This window comes from Schistocerca americana, chromosome 2 (genome assembly GCF_021461395.2).
Source record: "Schistocerca americana isolate TAMUIC-IGC-003095 chromosome 2, iqSchAmer2.1, whole genome shotgun sequence".
In the NCBI taxonomy this organism is placed as follows: domain Eukaryota; kingdom Metazoa; phylum Arthropoda; class Insecta; order Orthoptera; family Acrididae; genus Schistocerca; species Schistocerca americana.
The window spans coordinates 193,658,941-193,680,227 of NC_060120.1; the positions used below are offsets into that span (position 1 = coordinate 193,658,941).

Below are 21,287 nucleotides of genomic sequence, written 5' to 3' on the forward strand. Positions count from 1 at the left end.
AGCAACCAGCTGCGAGGCCAGCTACTTGTATTCGAAGAGACTCGCTAGTGCAGTTATCTGAAACGCCATCGCTCGCTTAGTCCTCTTTGTGTATCTTTGACGACGCGTCTCCTGTACTGCGATGGCGGTATGGCTATTGCCTGACCATTTTGAGACATTGGCTCCGTGAGGAAACGACTTACTGTATCCCGCCCCAGCAATTTCACGCATGGACCATTCGTGTCTTTACGACGGCCCGTGCTTTGGGAACGCCGTAAGGGCAAGGTACCGTGTGAAAATTACGCGAGTAAAGTCTGTGCGTCGGCAACCATTCATACCCCCGTCCTCGAACCCGGCCGCGTACAATGGCGGCAGTGGCGAATGCAGGGCCGGCGCCCAGCGTGGGGCTTTTCTGTGACGCTGCCCCCTGGTGGCTGTGGCGAGCTGGGAAGTGCCTATGAGGACTTCCTGCGGCCGCCGGCGCTGGGAAGCTAGCTGCTACACTCCACTACACTTCTCTCCTCTCTCCAGCCTATTAATAGCGGCCGCTGCGAGCGCCCGCGGCCCGTCTGTCGACTCCGCTCAGCTCTGGAGGTCCACTGGCTGCCTCCGGCCTAAGCTACTGTACTGCCGAGCACCTTGGAAGCTATTCCCTAGTACACTACTGGCCATTAAAATTGCTACACCACGAAGATGCGTGCTACAGACGCGAAATTGAACCGACAGGAAGAAGATACTGTGATATGCAAATGATTAGCTTTTCGGAGCATTCACACAAGGTTGGCGCCGGTGCCGACATCTACAACGTGCTGACGTGAGGAAAGTTTCCAACCGATTTCTCCACTACAGACCGATGTTGCTGAACCATCTTAATGCTTTTAGAAGCTGGAGAAGACTGTCCTGTCGTGGGTATCTAGTGGCTGAGGTTCTATATACATAAATAATTCCTCGAGAACGAACAATAGGGAATAGGACGTCTCTAAGTTTGTTACATTTACGGAGATCGCGAGAAGTGCCTTGACGCACACATGGCTCTGAAGGTGCATGTTACGCGATGGCACGAAATGCGCTCAACTGAAGACTGGCAGAATACGTTGTCTTATGAAGATAAAATATCTGTTTCTATTCTAGAGTACAGTGATTGAAACATCCAAGTTTCTTTTCCTTTCAAAGCCCTTTATCGAACAGACTTTGATGGAATTTTGACTTCTGTCAGTAAAGTCTCTTTGTCATAATCAGTTTTCTTCTGTGCGTTGAACTTTACCACAGAGAATAATTGGTGTTAAGCCTGTATTGCTTTTAGCCTTTTTACTTTTTTCGTCGCGACAGAAACCGCAAAGGCCGGGCTGCCTCCTTTGAGATCACGACGATTGATTCTTTTCCCCAACTCTCGTCCAGCTGAGTTAGAGCGCTCTCTCTCTCTCTCTCTCTCTCTCTCTCTCTCTCTCTCTCTCTCTCTCTCTCCAATGATCTCTACGGCGACAAGACGTTCAAGTTTCCCTTTGAGCGCACCTAGCTACGTGCTGCCTGGTCCCACACAGAAAAGGACTTGCTGTTAGCATTCGTGACACGCCCCAAGGAGGGGGGAGCGCCGGAAAACGCACCGATGACAATTTCACGGCGAGTGGTCGCCGTCCCATTGCCGAGCACAAGCCAGGCACACACAGCCAGCGCGACAGGAAAGGAGCCGAGGCCGATTTGAGGTATCTGCTCGGTCCCTCTGAACCTCTGTAGAGCAAAGTAGATTCATGGACGTAATCAAATGCATAGCACCGGTTTCTTAATAACAGTTTTCTCGCTTTGCACCGTACCCTTCAATTAATATCCTGAGAACTACGAAAAGATGACTTGTCCAATCGTGTGACGAGTACGATACTGCTAGTTATAACTAAATGAGTCACAAGATCATGCTTACTGGACATTTTTTACTTGTTTTGGTCCACAGTACCTCCTCCTAAAAATATGGAAAGCAAAGAGCTTGCAGTAGAAGAGATCTCTTTCATAGTATCTAAGATGAACAAGTGGTCATAGCTCTTAAGATACGCATTTTAGAGCCCATGTTCACTAAACTTTCTTGTGTGTGTGTGTGTGTGTGTGTGTGTGTGTGTGTGTGTGTGTGTGTGTGTGTGTAAGGAAAAGTTCCGATTCTTATATGTCCAGAAACCCCAATGCCTTTTTCACAAGAAATCGCATAGTAAATCATCACAGAACGCACATGTGGGCAAATGCAACGTAGCATCAGGATCGCCACATCAGTGTATGGGCAGCAGTTGCCGGTGACAGACTCAGACAGAGCCATACACTTAAGCAAACAGATTGACAAGAGTTGTGTGCCATCGATTTCAGCGCGATGAATTACCAACGCAACGTTGCCCTTGCAGGAAAACGACCACTGTGGTTTACACACAACTGGGCATTACCACGTTTTCTACGGATCGTACGGCAGTACTTCACCGCAACGTTCCATAGGCGTCGGGTTGCTCAAGGAGGCCTACCGGTTCACCGGACTTCAATCCACCGGATTTCTGGCTGTGTGGACATCGCGAAGAACGGTTGAAGATGCGTCAGGATGCGCAGCAACTAATTGCAGCGCTGCCTGGGGTATCTACTTCCACGTAACGGACTGATGGGCAGATTTGCCCTTGTCTCAAGAGGTACTGGTTTCCGGACATAGGATTACCGGAACTTTAGTTTTCACCAATGCTACCTGCTCTAGGAATAAGTGACTATATATAATCTCATGCATTACACGTATTCGGAACTGCGAATATGGACAACCATCAGCTGTAGAATGGAACGACGACCGTGAAAATTTATGCCGGATCGGACTCTAACCCGGATATCCCGCGAATCGCGAGCGGTCGTCTTACCATTTGGCTGTCTGGGCACGACTCAGGGGCAGGCCCAAACTTCCACGCGTCTAATACTGTACTCGTACATCCGTTGCATGCATATCCAAAGGAACTTTCAAATGGCTCTAAGCACATCTGAGGTCATGAGTCCCCTCGTCTTAAAACTACAAGGACGTCACATACATCCATGCCCGAGGCAAGATTCGAACCTGCGACCGTAGCAGCACTACGGTTCCGGACTGAAGCGCCGAGAACCGCTCGGCCACAGCGGCCAGCTAAAGGTTCTTTGCATCGTAATTCAGAACACAGGAACAACAATATCGTATCGTGTGCATAATGTCGGTGCATCAAAGCACTTCTTATGAGCACCTAAAAAATAACGATTGACTCTGCAGTCCCTGTAGAGCCACTCCCAGGGGGCTATTTTACGTGTGTAAAAACTCACTCAGCCATTCGGTATCCACTGCTGGCTTGTCTCATCCAGCTACTTCTAAAGATATTACAGCCTTCAGCCAAATTCATCTGTATTACTCCTGCATGTTTTCTAATGCCATCTGCCCACCTTCTATTAGATCGTTTCCTAGTTCCTTTCTTAGCTCTTTTAATCCGTTAAATTTCGGCTACACGGTGAATAATAGAAATTTAAAGGTTGTCCATTCAACTAAATACACAGAGATTACAACTACGAATAACTTAAATTGGAACCATCACACACAAAATCCGTGGAGAAGACGAACCAAAGACTGCGTCTTACTGGTAGAACACTGAGATGCACCACATACACTAACGAGTATTCCTACACTACACTCGTACGTCCTCTGCCGGAGTACTGCTGCACGGTATGTGATCCTTACCAGATAGAATTGACGGAGGACATCGAGAAAGGTTAAATGACAACAACTCGTTTTGTGTTATCGCGAAATAGTGGTGAGAGAGTAGCGGATCTCGTAAGCGATTTGAGGTGGCAGTCATTAAAACAAAAGCGTTTCTCGTTATGGCGAGATATTTTCACGTATTTCCAATGACCAAAATATTTTGTTGACTGTCACCTACGTAGGGACAAATGACAATGTGATAAAACAAGAGAAACCAGAGCTCGCACGGAAAGATTTAGTTATTTTTGCCACGTGCTATCTGAGAGCGGAACGGCAGGAAAATAGTCTGAAAGTGGTTCTGTTAACACCCTCTGCCAAAAAATTGTGGATAACAGATTAGTCATGTAGATGCAGATGTAGCATGAAGTTCGAAGGCCACTCTCCGGTCGAGACAGGAGTGCCAATATCTTCGTATGTCTACCTTCACGTAGACCAGGGAATGCCATGTGTTTTAAAAGATCTTTCTTTTATTGCTATCGATTTCAATGCTACAGTGCACCATTTTCTGGTTCCCGAATACAGTAAACACATTTTTTGCCATCGTAAATAATGAAACTATATATGATTATGCTGAAACTAATCACACGTACATTACTTCTATTAGACTAAAATAGTACCAGTTTCCATATGTATCATGTAATAATCAAAGTAGTAAAACCATTTTTTTTCCTTTTTTACTAAGAGAGGCATGTCCTTAGTATCACAGATATTTAGGGCTAATAGCTAATTCTCATTTCTGTTCAGGTAATTCTTTCGACAACTTTTTGCGGTAAAAATGACGATTAATGAAATATCTAGACATTAATATAGTTATAAGGCTCTGAACATATTTAAAAAATATATATATATTCTGTCAGAGGAGGAAGACTACTGCAAGTAGAAATGGGCGGAAAATTTGACTAAGATAGTTGTTAGTAGCTTAATAAATAGTGATGGTTATCGTCTGGTCCCTGAAGAATAGGACATCCACCAGCTGGAAATTACTATGACCTGAGGAGGGGAAGACAAAAGTCGGGCTGAAGGCTCAGCAGCTGACTTCGCTTCGAAAGGATTTGGAGATTATAATTGTAATGAACAGTAATAACAAGAAAGAGGGAAGACGCACCACGACGCATGAAAAATTGACATAACGCAGGATTCTTTCCAAGACCTGAGTTCGCCATACTTATTATTTACATAGTAGCAGTCAGTCACCCTGCTGCTGCTGGCCGTACCAACATTAGTACTTGAGTCACGGCCGGTAAGCCTATGTTACGCCCCCGCTTCCTTGCAAAGTCAGGGAAATAACCACTGAGGAGACCAGCAGTGCAACATATTCCAGTGATTCACTAGCCTGATAGTGACCGTGAAAGCCATCCGAGGTGATGCGGTGCTACGGAGGAGATCGTACGAGTGACTCAGCTGTAGGACAAAGCTTTGCTTTCAGTCATTGTCCGCGGCTGCACCTGTCGACAGTGGACCGTGAATCATTGCGCTGTCGGTTTCTTGACGTGCGTGCTGAATTAGAACGATGCTCTCGGTTATTTAGAACATAACAATGCAGTAGTTCATTGCAGTCTTCACTAGTTGTGACATATCGTAGTTCTCTCTGCCACTCGCCGTATCGCACTTCAGTACAGTGAACGTGTACTCCGTTTTTTCAGTTATTAATAGTAGTGTTGGCTCTCTTTTAAAATCCTCAATTCCGATTACTTCTTGATAAAGTCAGGTTGAGTATGAGAATTCCTACAGAGCATGTGTGGATCTCATTAGTTACCAGGTTAATAAAAGCAAGGTTCCGGTCAATTGACCAATGATTCTTACTGGTGCTTGATATGACGTTAATGCTACATCCATCACAAATGCCACAGTGTATCAGATTGTACATAAAATATAACTGGCTGAAATATTCGCTTTCAAAAATGGTTCAAATGGCTCTGAGCACTATGGGCCTTAACATCTGAGGTCATCAGTCCCCTAGAACTTAGAACTGCTTAAACCTAACTAACCTAAGGACATCACACACATCCATGCTCGAGGCAGGATTCGAACCTGCGACCGTAGCGGTTTCGCGGTTCCAGACTGAAGCGCCTAGAACCGCTCGACCACACTGGCCGCCTATATTCGCTTTCCATATAGAAAGAAGTCAAAGGCGATTCTTAGATTAACTCTGCATATTTTCTGTCCTACACTCCTTACTAAACAGCAGATTCCATTCTCTGCACTGTCGTTCCTTTCTATCTGCTCTATAATCATTTAACCTGTGCGGTTTTCGTAAGAAATTAAATATCGAAATTTCGCTCACTATTCAAGATTATTTTATATCCATATTTTATGTCAATGCCTGCATCCAAACAATGGCAGTGGTGACGTGGTGCATTGTATTGCTGAAAGTGTAGGTCACCAGCAGATAGCAATACATGATCCAACAGTAGGTTCCAGTATCATTCGCCGATGATAGGAAAATGCAGATGCATAAGAGTCCCATATCATCCTATGTCAACAACTCCCACGTGACAAAAACTTCAATTGTCGGATGAACAGAGGCCTGTCGGTAAGCGGAATGCGTAAATTCGGGAATTTTCGATGTGTTCGTATCCTGGCCATCAAAGTATGGCAACGGGTGCAGCGACTCTTAAGCCCAGGCGACCATTTTCCGTGCTTCGAGCGTCCAATGGTGCTGGTGGTCCACTGTGTCTAAACATTTAGATCCATACTTACTGTCAATATCTGCGTCTCATTCCCAGTAAATATGAACCTTACAGCAAGTTATGTATTTGTAAGTTGACACAGATCCTAGGAATATTTGTTTTTCAGCGTCATTTTCACGTAAGAATTTTTTGTCAGCGTGTAAAATTGCGCCGTAATCAAAGACATAAGCAGGCCGCAAGGATTGTTCTGACGTGAGTGATGCGAAACTTGTGCTCGTCTCATCTAACAATTTTTGGTGCTTGTTCTGTTTTTCGGCTTTCACGAGCAAATATTTACGGTATATTCGCGGAATATGCCTCGTAGTTTCACTTTCAGCAACCTCAATCAACAATTCTCGATTTGATTTCCTCTTCATTGTATAAACATGCTCCTATTAGAGTTGGTATATTTTTTACTGTAATTGAATCTAAGAAAGAAGACTTCTCCCTCAGCCAAGAAAGTACCTGGTGTATAAAATAATGTACTTTAAAAATGGACTACAAACAGTCTCGACGATGAATGGAGTGGGTGTTGTTATCAGAAATTATAAAATAATGATTTCGTGACTCTTTTTGTACTTGCTGATTATTTTGAAAGCTTAATTTCGCAGAGGGGAGAGGGGAGAGGGGGGGGGGGGGTGAAGTGTATGTCAGACTCTGCATGTATTGGGACTCCTATAGTGTAAAAAGAGCCAGCAAGCAGAGATCAGTGCTACAGTCTCCAATATCACACAAATATAGACATTTTGTGACACTAGACAACACGTATATTACATTCTGATACCACCGGAGAGGAATATTCATAATATGCGGCGTCCAAGTCTCCCATACTGGAGTAGCGATGATGCAGTCGTAGCGCCAGAGAATTTTTCTAATGAGAAAGCCGTTGCTCTGATGCTGTTACCAGCCACGTATATCTCTGCTCTCACAGTGTGACTGACCGACCAGTAGCACTATCTGTTGTAGACGATAGCCGCAGATGGGACTATCCATAGCGACCACTTCCTTCACGTCTCAGTAGAGAGCTATCAGTCGAGAGAATGATCCAACACAGGCGGACGCCGCCTCTGAAACGTCTGTCCATAGCTCAGAAAGCAGACTGCAACGACGACCGATATAAACAGATGGAACTATCTACTGCGTTCTCTGCCATAGAAGTAATCGTATCGCTGCAGATGTTGACGCCCTAGCTGTGTTTGGTGGATGCTGTAACTCAACTGCTACAGCTGCAAACGATACGGGGAAATGCGAGTCTGACGAAAGTTTTCTTGCAGATGACTTCTTCTCTGTACACAGTCCAAATGGAATATTGTTTTTACTGGTTAGACCCTCGCATATACCAGACACAGAGCAATCTCAACGCAGGCCTGCTCATACATCTGCGAAATTCAAATCAGAAATCAAAAGCGCTGACTACAATACGTAAGTAATCTCGGGCTCGTGAAGGAATGTTCCGGGAGAACGACGTTTATTGTCTTGCGTAATGTACAAATGTACGTCGTGTGAGCACAAATCGGAGAACTTCGTTTGTAAAACTACCAACGTGATCGTGCATATTCACTCACGTGCAGTTAAGACACGCCTACCTCGTAGCGTGTAATAACTTCTTGCGTCCTGACCACGGCAGCATCTGGTCGTGGCATTGAATCCAGAAGACACTGTAAGCTTTGGAACCCTACCTAATTCGTGAGCGCTCGCCTGCGCTCCATCTTTCAAGTGGATTTGTCGGAGTTTGGTCAAAGGCACTCACTTCACCCTCTTTCACGTCCCAAATGTGCTTGATAGGATCGACGTGACGTGCTGTGTGGTGCCTTATGAGCACCCGTGAGTCTGTCAAGTGTTACTTACACCGAACTGCCTCCCTTTGGCAGGTGTGACGTGAACTGCATTTTTGGAGGTAAGAATACATAACGAAATACCAGGTTTCTGTATTATGCCGTATAAGGGACCCATTTCATCCCATGTCAGTTGTTGCAACACGGCAGAAACTTCGACAGCTGCTCGAACAGTGCCCTGTTGGTAAGCGGAATGCATAGATTCACGCAGTTTTAGATGTGTTCGAACCCTGCCATTAGCGTACACTAAGCTGAAAAAAAAATGGTTCAAAGGGCTCTGAGCACTATGGGACTTAACATCTGAGGTCATCAGTCCCCTAGAACTTAGAACTACTTAAACCTAACTAACCTAGGGACATCACATACATCCATGCCCGAGGCAGGATTCGAACCTGCGACCGTAGCGGTCGCGCGGTTCCATACTGTAGTGCCTAGAACCGCTCGGCCACTCCGGCCGGCTACACTGAGATGACAAAAGGCCTGGGGTTAGCGATATGCACGTATACAGATGGCGATAGTATCGCGTGCACATGGTATAAAAAGGCAATGCATTGGAGGAGATGTCATTTGTACTCAGGTGAGTCATGTGAAAAGTTTTCCGACATGATTGTGGCCGCAGACTTAGAATGCGGAATGGTATTGGAGGTGGTATTCCGAGATACATAGTGTCAAGAGTATATCTAGGAAACCAACTTTCAGGCATTACCTCTCACCACGGGCAACGCAGCGGCCGACGGCCTTCACTTAATGACCTGTAGCAGCGGCGTTTGCGTAGGGTTGTCAGTGCTAATTGAGAAGCAAAACTGCGTGAAATAATCGCAGAAATTAATGTGGCTCGTACGACGAGCGTATCCTTAACACACCGTGGCGAAATTGGGCATTAACGGGCTATGGCAGCCGAAGACCGTTGCAAGTGCCTTTGCTATCAGCACGACTTCGCCTGCAGCACCTCTTCTGGGCTTTTGACCATATCGGTTGGACCCTACATGACTGGGTAACCGTGGTGCGATGAGTGCCGATCTCAGTCGCTAAGAGCTGATGGTAGAATTAGTGTATGTCGTAGACCCCTCGAAGCCATGGACCCAAGTTGTGAACAAAGCACTGTGCAAGCTGGTGGTGTGCTGTGTTTACGTGGCATGGAATGGGTCATCTGGTCCATCTGAACCGATTATTTACTGTAAATGGTTACGTTCGGCTACTTGGAGACCATTTGCAGCCATTCATGGACTTAATGTTCGCCGGCCGCGGTGGCTGAGCGGTTCTAGGCGCTTCAGTCCGGAACCGCGCGACTGCTACGGTCGCAGGTACCAATTCCGCCTCGGGCATGGATGTCCTTTGGTTAGTTAGGTTTAAGTAGTTCTAAGTTCTAGGGTACTTATGACCTCAGATGTTAAGTCCCATAGTGCTCAGAGCCATTTGAACCATTTTGAACTTAATGTTCCCAAACAACGATAAAAATTTAACGGATGACAATGTGCCATGTCACCGGGCTCCAGTTGTTCAGAATTGGTTTGAAGAACATTCTGGACAATTCGAGCAAATGATTTGACCTCCCAAATCGCTCGATATAAACCCCAGCGAGTATTTATGGGACATAACCGAGAGGTCAGTTCGTGCACAAGATACTGCACCAGCGACGCTTTCGCAATTATGGACAGCTATAGAGGCAGCGTGGAAGGGGACTGCCAACGACTTGATGAATCCATGCCACATCGAGTAGCTGCACTACGCTGGGCAAAAGGAGATCCGACATGATATTAGGAGTTATGTCATGACTTTTATAAGTGTGTTCCGATGGTGGTGGTCCACTGCAAATAATTGTGTTTCTGCAACGTCACGTCCCATGCACAGTTTCAGTGGAACATAATCACCCACTCACCTGACTATCACCTGTTCCCTAGGTTAAAAGAACATTTGGCCGGAAAGCGATTCAGATCCGACGACGAGGTGAAAGAAGAGGAGGTTCATAACTTTCTGAACAGCATGGCGGCGATCAGGTATGACATGGACATACAAAAACTGCCACAACGCCTACAAAAATGAATCGTCAGGCATGGTGATTATGTCTAAAAATAGATAAATGTTCAAGCTGTAAACTGATGTAAACCATTGTAGAAATAAACAAGTCTATGTACTTATAAATAGAATAGGAGATCTCACTTTTGGTATTACCCTCGTAAAAAAGTAAGTAGAATGACTGAATGTGAGTTGCAATTTGCCAGATTCATTGAGTTCTTTTGTCCGTAATGTAGTTACCTTGTTCTCTTGCCGTACCATACGACGAGTAATACTTATTTGCTTACATGGAACGTCGGTTGACGCATCAATTTGATCCGGGTTTGCAGCAAGATAAGGCTTCGCAAAGCAACTTTGTGCTACAAGCGCAGACACAATGTGTTATGCACGACAGTGGTGCGAGCACGTAACACGATACACGTCGACTGCACCTCGTGTATCTGCGGCTGCGTCCGCAGCGCCTGAAATACAAGATGATCAAGTGGCTGCCTAAGCGTGGGAAGAAACCCCGTGACGGGGCAGCCGACCCGATGAACGCGCGCAGCCAAAATAGACAGTGCACGAGGGGGAGACGGGCTGCCAACTTGTCAATAGGAACGCTGAGGCCGTTACGTTGCACCTGGGCCGCGTGGGAGGAAGTAGGCGGCAGAGGGGCGCAGGTGGCGATGGGCGGTGGGATTTGCGGGGAGGGCAAAATCTGTCACACCTGCACAGGCGCAGCAGACTGCAGCTGTCGACATAAACTGTAGTAATCAAATAAGCTCACCGGAAAAAAAATTAATCACCCCGTGATAAATCATTACAAGCATAGGTTAGTATCGTGGAATATCCCCTCCCCTTCCACCCTGGACATGATAATCGTATGGATTCGGTTAGGAAGTTAGTCAACAAGGTTCTGCAGGCTTGTCGCATTCGGTTTAAGCTACTCGCTGAGGATTTGATCGCACAGTTCCACCAAATTGCGTGTGATTTCCCTTTTTTGCCACTGTATCACTTCCTAACATTTACCCCTGTTTACGTAAAATGTCAGTTTAAAACCTGAAATCTCTGTCTGATAGCTACTGCGTATGCTCATGTAGAGAAAAAGCGCGCGCGTTTGAGCACACGATCGCTGCACCATCTGTAAAGATTAAGCGGTTCATCTGTGCGTGCGCAGTAAGGTGACAAATTTTTTGTACGGTGAGCGTAAATGTCGAAGGATATGAAAGGGAAGCCGTAAATGAGAAGGGAGAGAGGCAGAGTTGTAGCGTATCCCTGACGTTATTCACTCTGAACAAGCTGTGGAGGAAACCAAGGAGAAATTTGGAAAGGAAATTGAAGTTCAGGGAGAAGTAATAAAAATTTTGCGGTTTGCCAGTAACATTGCAATTCTGTCAGAGAAGGCTAAGGAACTGCAAGAGCAATTGAACGGAATGGGTAGTGTCTTGAAAAGAGATTATTAGATGAACATCGACAAAACAGGGGTAATGGAATGTAGTCGAATTAAATCAGGCGATGCTGAGGGAATTAGATTAGGAAATGAGAAATTAAAAGTAGTAGGCGAGTTTTGTTACCCAGTCAAGAAAATTAATAATCCCCGAAGTTGAGAGGACATAAAATGTGGATTGGCAATGGCAAGAAAATCGTTTTTGAGAAAGAGGAATTTGTTAAAATCGAAAATAAATTTACGTATTTTTAAGTATGTTCGGAAGGCATTTGTCTGGAGTGTAGCCACGAGGATTTAAGCAATTCAGACGAGAAGAGAATAGGAGCTTTTGAAATGTAGTGCAACAGAAGAAAGTTGAAAATTAGTTGGATGGATCGGATAACAAGTGAGGAGGTACGGAACTGGATTGGGAAAAAAAGATGTTTACGGCACAACCAACAAAAAGAAGGGGTTGGTTGATAGGACACACCCAGACGGATCAAGAAGTCGCCAATTTTGTAGTGGAAGTATGTGTGGTGTGTGCAGAGGTAAAAATTGTACAGGAAGACCAAGAGATGAATTCAGTAAGTTCAAACAGCTGTAGGTTGCGGTAGTTATTTAAGGATGACGAGGGATACACAGGATAGACCATCACGGAGAGCTGCAACAAACCAGTATTCGGACTTACGACCACAACAGTTGGCTCGTCGGTCTGACGCAAATCTTTCCATTTCTGCTACTTTCGAGTCGGTTTCGCTCCTTATTACGTACTCCAACTGCTGCTCGTATCTTATAGCTCTACGGACTTGGATAGATGCATTTAATAAAAATCCGAGACCTTCATGTGGGTGGTAGGCAACTGCATACCACACCCAGCAGAACCACGTATAGAAAACACTGTAGTGTTCAAACTAACCGTCAAATTAGTTACCGATTTAGGTCAAGATTTTTATTATCTGTCAAAGTGGTGGTGTATCTCACGCCCGATAGGGCAGCACATTAGATCACGCAATGCTACGACACACTGCATTCAGATCATGAGATATCAGGTTGGGTGTGACATTCCCAGGCGTAGTTATCAGCCCGTAGAAGTCATGATATTTCAAATCAAAGTAGGTAGTCATTCTCTTGTACCAAAGCAATGAATTGTTACTTCCTAAAGATCTGTGATCTGATTTTTTGATGCCTCATTGAGAGAACGAGGGGTAACTCGAAAGAAGCAAAGTAAATTATTACCAGGTAAAAACCAGTAGCTGCATTTACTGAGGAGAACATACTCGTCTTTTCGTCACTTTTATGATTAGCACAGATTATGAACGGAGCAGTATTACCAAAAGGACGAAAAGATGTGCTGAAGGAACGAGAAAGTAAATGTCTGCTACCGATGCAATAATTTGACAAACCTGTAAATGATCTTTTGACAAATAATACGAGGAAGGACTGACTTCTTCCCATCGTTCTCTCACACGGTCATTGTAGCTGTTGACGCTAACATAGTATGGAAAATATCACCAAGTTGTTTCTTACACCAAGAGTCCGCTGCCTCTCTCTCTCTCTCTCTCTCTCTCTCTCTCTCTCTCTCTCTCTCTCTAAGTGAATATATCTCAACTGTTAGCTTACAAGAATGGAAGTTTCACGTTCTTCTATCATTTGAAGAGGCATACTACCGTTATTGGCATCTAATGACTTGCAATGGCGGACAGATTTGTGAGAGATTCGAAACGGTACAGTCGTCGTGGTTCGGTGTTAATCTTTAGGTTCAGTGGTAACTGGTTTACATGTCGGAGCTCAGCAAATGCATGTGGCCTCCTACAGGATCAGCTATTGTCACAAACGTTCATTGGAGTACAGCGTTACAGTATAAGAAGCTTCTCTTGGACCTCAAATCAATATTGGGGATAATGGCAGTTCTTCTCTATTTTTGTCACAAATATTCTCAGTCTTCTAAAGACAGTATCTCAGGGGATAGCACACTGGACTTTCTGAAGTAGTGTGTCTAATTACTTTAATACATTTGGTTGATATTTTGTGTAAGGGCATTGACAGATTATACAAAGCGATCGTTTTAATCTTCCTCGATGATCTTTTCGTTGTATAAAGTATCGCGCTCCCCCCTGAAATATATTGTCAATGCTTCATTACTCGTAGAAATGTAGCCGTGGTTTGCGAGTCTTTATTGTTCTGTTCTAAAATTAGTCGATCGAATTTTCATCACAGCATTCGTTCCTTCAGTCTTTATTGCACCTAAGTAGCTGAGTTTTACTATTGAAATTTCGAGCGAGCACGTTCCGGGAAGAGTCGGACAACATATTACTTCCTCGCACATACATATCGCGTAATGACCACAACGAGAAAGTATGAGAAATTAGAACCAAGATAGAGCCCCACGACAATAATTCTTCCCACGCGCCATTCGCGAATGGAGCAGGGCGGGGTGGGATCAGTTAGTGCTAGCAGAAGTACCCTCCTCGACACACCATTAGGTGGCTTGCGGAGTATGATGTGATGTCAATCACTAGATTTCGATCAAAAAATATTTTTTAAAGACATCGCCGCCTGGCCGTTAAAAACTATTTATTCGTAAAATCAACTATTGCAATTTCGGCTGTGCAGCTGTGTTATAGTTAATTAGAGTCAAATTTAGTGTATAAGGACATATTAGTTTTAAAAAAAAAATCTGATAGTCACATCCATTGGCTGAGTGTTTAAAATGATCCTTTCTCTAGTTAAGTTTGCGGGTGCTGATCTTCTTTGTGATTAGAAACATAAAATTTTCTCGGTTTCGTAGTATTTTTTTTTTAGTATTACACTTAATATCGTCGGATGTGCGAATACGGCAATAATCCGCGCAAGTACTAATAGCTACATGCATTTGATTCTTCGAGAAATTCTAGGACGCTCTTAGCAGTTGCTGATGAGATGGCAATTAGCAGCGGATGTGGACCCAGTTCCTGGAAGACAGTGGGGTATAATCACAGGCAGGTAATGGAGAGGCACTGCCTACCTGTCGCAGGCGTCCATCAGCGAGACCGGACTGATCCCTTGTTTGTGGCCCTTCCGTCAGTTAAGTGCGTCTCGCAGCCGTGGCTGCTCCGAGCTCCGGGGGGTGGAAGATGCTCTCCCCTCCACCACTAGCCGGCGCTGCGCACGGCCCGTCACCCCGGCTGCGCGCGCACTGCGCGGCCGGTCAGCTGTCAGTAAGGTCCGTGTGAGTGTGGCGGGCAGATGCGTCGCGTCTGGAGATGCGAGCGCACGCAGTCGTTTGTTGACGCTCCGTTAGTGTCGTAATTGTGCCCCCTCTTCTGACGCAGGCTGAGATGCTTGGCCGACGACGCAACAGTGTTTCGCGACAATGAATCGTTTCTGTTCCCGCGTGTTGTGAGAGTTAATAAGGTATTCGTAGCCTGAGCGCGCAAGTGTTTACGAGAGCGGAGTGAGGCTAGTAACCGGCCGCCGGAGGAAAAAAAAATGACGGTTTTGCACGGAGCGCGCGCCGTCGTGCTGGACGAACCGGACTCTGCAGCGTCGGGCTGCTGGACGCTGCGCCGCCGCCAAAAGGCGTCGCCGACTCCCGCGTCGCTTTCGTCGTCTTCCTTGTCGTCGTCTTCCTCGTCGGGCTCGTCGCACCGGCGCCGTTACCGCAGGGGTCCGCGTCGCGTCGAGCGTCTCAATTCGGCGTCCTCGTCGCTTAGCGACGCCGACGGCGGACAGGTGCTGCTCGAGGGATGGACCCAACACGGGTTCGACTCCCGGCCGCAGACACCTTCGCCGCCGCAGCGCGCGTCGCCCAAAACCGCAACTTCTGCCAGGAGGAGATTGGTCGCCGCATGGATACATAAGTACGCAACGCTCTTTTACATAGTGTCGCCTTCCTCACCGTTTTCGTCGCCTTGTCTGACAGCCAAACCTCGGCTAAAAAGCTTAAAAGTACCGGACGGAAATAACTTATATTTTTTCTTGTATATACAGTCTGTAAGTTTTGTAGCGTAATATGAACTGTACACACGTCTATCGTCTGCAACAGATCTTGTTCTTTCCATGCTTGAAAAGGAACACTGAAGAGAATTTGCGCATATGCAAGATACAGATTTGTTTTCCCCGTAATGTTTTAACACCTAACATATCAGTAGCGGGTTTCTATTGGTTGTCTCACATGATGCTGTCAGTTGTTTTGTGTTGGTAGTGGTATTTGTAACGTACTTCACACGCTGTCATGGTTCTCTGGTGATGTCCTATTCGCCGTTGTTCATTTCCGCTATTTTAGTAGCATTTTGTTTTGATTAACAGTTCAGCTTTTTAGCTGACACTAGACTATAATTTCTCTTCTGCTCTTGATTTAGTCCCACTTGTGACGGATAAGCCTTCTCCCTGTCGACCGAAGACAATGCTCGAAACCCCAAAGTGGTAGTGCGCGTTTAGTTAAAACCTCAGCACGCGAGTCTTCCTTACACATTTTCAAGGGAAATGCACTGCAGCAGATCTTAAAACATGGCGAGTCACATCCAAGAAACGGATGTATAAGGAAATGGAAAATAGTATGTAACAGTTGTTTGACGCAATAATAATAATAATAATAATAATAATAATAATAATTTGTGATGCTGGTACGTCGCTTTGAGGTTGACACCAAAAGCAAGCGTTGCGCGGACCATTTACCATGTTGCTAACCCTAAAATGTACATACTGACATAAGATTTTCTTTGTAGTAGTTACATAGTTATTAAGTAAATGCTGATTAATTGCCTGGTTTAGACGCGATGGTCTTTACGTTCAACGTTGTTATGGTTCTAAGCACTATGGGACTTAAAATCTAAGGTCATCAGTCTCCTAGACTTAGAACTACTTAAACCTAACTAACCTAAGAACATCACACACGTCCACCCCCAAGGCAGCATTCGAACCCGCGACCGTAGAAGTAGCGCCGTTCCGGGCTGAAGCGCCTAGAACCGCTCGGCCACCACGGCCGGCTGAACGTTGTTAGAACCGTTGTTTTGTCGAAGAGAATTTCAGAGGAATGTGTGCAGCTGACAGTACCAGTAATTTGCGTAAAGAAATATTCCTAATTTCCAATGATGATGTTTTATCAGTCCTACCAAGGAAGTTTCCCGTAATAATATCTAAGCTTATCCAATACTTCCGCAGACTTTTCAAGTATCATCGCGCCGAATCATTGTTGCCATTTTTTTCGTCTGCAGGAGTTACATTATTAATTTTTCTTCTCTTCCTTTCTTGCGTCCTCCCAGATTCACTACGGAATTCACAAATGGCACTTTTTCTGATGTTGATATTTGGTTGTTCGTGTATGTGGGATGGAAGCAGGGATTCAGCCCGGTATTCACGTAAGTCGCTGTCGAAATCTGATAAATCGCGAAGGTTAGTATTACACTGTCAAAGATCATTTACAAATCTCTCATGAAAGCTAAGAACTATTTGTAACTATCACTGATGTACCCCAGCACATAACAAATATTGTATAAGACGTGTTTGACAAAGTTCTTTTACTGTGTACTACGGCCGTCACTTGCCATCCATTAGTTTACGCGATTGGGTCTCGTCCGCTTTTGATACATGTGGAAATGTGTAACTCTTGAGCTGAATGTAAATATCGTATCTCCGAAGGATGCCATGGTTAGCTGCCGACGTCACATTCCTCGACGCTGTTGTAAGTTAGTGTACTAGCAAATATTTCAATGTTTTGTGTTTCTCGATAATTCCTGAACATAGAGTACCAATCTCCATGTTATGAAAACACTGACGTACTCAAATATTCTTGTGTCAATGCTGTTTTTGGGATGCGTAGATTTCGATTGCAGTACTAAAAGTATAAAGATAATCGGTTAGTTACAGCAGCATGGACTGCATTGTTTTAGTTGGCAGCACTGGAAGAGTAACGAGACTAAACAATTTCCCCCACATAGCGCGGAATCGAGAGCAGAGCAGTAGAAAAAGTCGTGGGTACATGGTCGAAGTACACAATACTGCAGCTCCGAAATCACGTCGTCGATGTGTCTGTGCAAACGACGGAAATCGATTAAATGCGTGGGTTTTAGTGGCGTTCCGTGACGGAGCACCAGGGGGTTCCCCGCGTACGTGACCTGCAGCACGATCCCCAACGCCCACCGAATTCCAGAGCGGCGCACAGTGAATCGGCTCTTGACTGGGCGACCGAGGAACGGCAAGGCGTAGCTCCCGAGTAGCAGGTGTTCGCCGTAAGAATAGAATTCGACCCTTCGTCGCCGTCGGGACGCAGCGCCTGCGTTTGCCGACGCTGCGGCAGATGACGAAATTCCTCGGCCGCATAGCTGCCCCGGAATGCTATCGCACAGGAAAGCAAGCGCCTCGATTTGCGTAACGGCGGAGTCACGCTTGAATCACAGGCGCGCTAGGGGCAACGCGGTGTTGCGTTAGGCAATTATGCGGGTGGCTGCCGCGTTATGAGATTATCTGCCCTCCGAGCATTTCTCTTTCGACCGGCTTCCCCTATGCGCTTTCTGGCAGCCGAGCTATTTCCGCTGTGGATAAAAGCAGCTGATAAGCTGGAAAGTTCCGAGTGACGCAGGTTACTCCACTTCCGTAGTGCAGCACGGGAAATAATATAATCAGAGCATCTAAAAATATCGTATATGATCAGCTTTCATTTGTTGATAGCATGACATGATCCTAACACTTCCGTGGATGTTAATTCGTAAATAAAAAAATTTAAAGACTATTTGAAGATTTCCAGCCTGAGAACAAAGTTACAATTCGAAACTCAGCTCACCAGTTACACGAACTGCAATAAATGGTTTCTCATTTATAGACAAGAAACGTATTTATTTAGTAACGAGTCCACAGTTGTTCCACGTGTCATACAGAGGCAGTGAAAGATATATGCAAGTATTTTATCCATAAAAGTCCGTCGACTGCCTGTATTTTGCTTTTTGTTTATTTTCGAGCAGATTCGCCTGACGCTGTTCAAATCCTCCGTCAGGCCATCTAGATTTCTGTTTGACAAATGTCGGGATGGTTCCTTCAAGAGTATGCAGTCGATTTCCTCCCCCGTATTTCTGTAATCATTAGTTTATCTGTTTCTAATGACCTCGACATCGATGGACGTTAAAAATATGTTTTTCTCTATGTTTGGAGCAGTGCTAGTAATTTCCGTTTAACTTTTACTGTTTCATACAGGTCTGTATAAAGGAAAATAACGGTAGTAGGTTGACATTAGAACAGATTATATTCGGATGGTAAATTTCAGAACTAGAACTTCTGTTAACATACATAGGCGAAAAAAGTCCAAGCACTGATTTGTATAACCTCCAATGGGCTGCGTTTTATTTGTTTGGCTCGCCTGAAAAAGGAAAGAGGAGATTAGGAAGGAGTAAGCGACCTGCTTCGAATAGCAACCGAAGCAGTCGTCTTCAGTGATTTAGAGAGATCGTAAAAAAAAAAAAAATCTGTCTTACCTGTCCAAGCCGAAATTTGACCAGTCGCTCTGTATACAGATTCAGTAGTTTGATAATTACCGGAGTTGCCGTTATTAGTGAAAGCGACGTCGAACGGATCAAGTAGTATCGAAACATTCGCAGGGAGGCGGAGCTTGAGTAAATATCCCAAGGGTGATGTATCAGCAGTTTAAGCGACAGTAAAAATTGTATGATCAATTAGTCTTACTTGCGTTTTCAGCAGTTCCCGCAAGTCACTCCAGTCTAATTCTATTGGTAAATTTGTTTTCTCACCCTTATCTAGCTAGATACGTAGCTGTTCCGCCTCCAATGAACGCGACGGAGCCGGGCCGACAATTCTCAAAAACCTTTCTGCAACATTAAAGTGAACACGAGAACGCGTTTAATGTTTCTGGCATTACTGCGAAGTTTTGTCAGAATCGATACTTTCGCAGAAGCGACGTTTCGCAGGAAATGGAACAGGTCGATAGTCGTCGTACGGTCGATTACACAAGCGCCCGCTGTGGTTCGCAGCCCGGAGAGCCGGCATAGTATTATTAACGGAGGAATGGCTAAGCCGATTATGTCATTCAGAAGGTACAGCGAGCGTAATTGACTTAACAACTGATCGTCTCGTCCAATTCATTACTGTAGGCGGGTGAGGTCGAGCGTAGTAGAGTTTCTAGTGTCGAAAGTACTGTACGCAGCGGAAACCTTGTCGCTGCATCTAGTGACACACCATCGGATAGATTCCATTGTCAGTCTATTAGACGAACTGAAGTGGAAAGGGCAACTTCGCGAAACGTTAAATATTGGTTGATTGACCTAAGGGCAGGAGAACGCTGGCAGTCCAAAAAAAACGACGAAATCATTTTAATTTGTTCTAGTGAGTACTGTGCTCTGTGGTGGCACATGGCTACTGAAACAATACGTATTGTGGAAAAGAATACTTTCGAGATTGCGTGGATTAGATTAGGGGTAAGGAGTCACTGTGTTTCGCCTGGTGGCTGAAACAGTTTTAATAAGAGAGCGGTAATACAGGTGTCTGAAGCTCAGTATGTGGTCGACCAGATGACTTTTTCCTAATTTTTTTAGAATTTTATGTAACATTCACGTCTGTCCTTTACGTGGAAAATGTCATAGCTTTCTAGGGCTTGGAGATTGACATCGAACTGCGTCCAGTTTTGACCGTTCTGCATCTCTATGGGCGAACCCCCTTCCCTTCCCTTCAGACGGTCGATTATATTACGTGATGGAACTTATAAGCTGGAGGAGGATCATGGCTAGAAACGGTTTGCAGAGTCCGAAGGAGCCTTGATGCTGATGACTGTTGCAGATTTATGATTTTTTTCTCTCTCTCTCTCTCTCTCTCTCTCTCTCTCTCTCTCTCTCATATACGCGAAACATTTCCAGAAGTAAAATCCACGTCGAGGAGCTGGTAAACAGATTCAAGACTTGGCATCACCATCCTACCCACTGCATGAGTTGTGCAGTTGTCGCCCGCTTTGGCAGCAGTGGACTCTCCTCGACGTTCCGTGACGTTTGGTGTTTTGTTTCAGCACGCAGGCGGCCCGCGACCTCTGGTGGAACAAGCTGAACGAGGTGGTCAGCACGGAACGCGACAAAGAGCCCCGCTCCACCAACATCCAAGTCGTCTACTATGACGCTGCCACCAGCATTGAATACGTAAGTACAGCTTCTCTCGCTCACTGCGCACCGTCTTCCAGCCCTGAGCGGTCCGTTTCGGTGAAGCACTCCACGTCTTTCGTTGCGTAGTATTCCTTTTATCACGCCAGGTTCCCGATCCCAGAGCAGCACTCTGAGGAAACACACACACACACACACACACACACACACACACACACACACACAAAAGAATTGTGGGGTGGATGGTAAGGATATTTGCAGGTTAATTGACATCACTAGAACTGGTCCTTTATTATCCAGTGAAACGTTATTCCGCTTCGGATGTTCACTTCTCGGTGCAGTGTACACTAAAATGAAACTTCAAATCAGATTTAAACTTTATGATGAGATGGAACGAATTCCGGCACTGTTTCAGTAACTCAAACTCCATATATCGACTCACACCATCTACATCTACATCCATACTCCGCAAGCCACCTGACGGTATGTGGCGGAGGTTACCTTGAATACCTCTATCGGTTCTCCCTTCTCGTATTGTTCGTGGAAAGGAGGATTGTCGGTATGCCTCTGTGTGGGCTCTAATCT

The 21,287-nt window shown here is 45.3% G+C and overlaps 1 protein-coding gene across 5 annotated transcripts in view; it reads left to right on the forward strand.

The window, feature by feature from the left end:
- The window catches only part of LOC124590462, a 625,141-nt gene that overhangs the window by 591,424 nt on the left and 12,430 nt on the right, over positions 1 to 21,287 (forward strand). For 4 of the 5 annotated variants that reach the window (XM_047131652.1, XM_047131653.1, XM_047131650.1 and 1 more), the window contains exon 6: positions 20,615 to 20,741. In XM_047131652.1, coding sequence (XP_046987608.1) covers positions 20,615 to 20,741 — 127 coding nt within the window. Of the gene's footprint in view, positions 1 to 14,850; positions 15,471 to 20,614; positions 20,742 to 21,287 lie in introns of those variants that run through there. The other variant, XM_047131654.1, reaches the window with a different exon arrangement.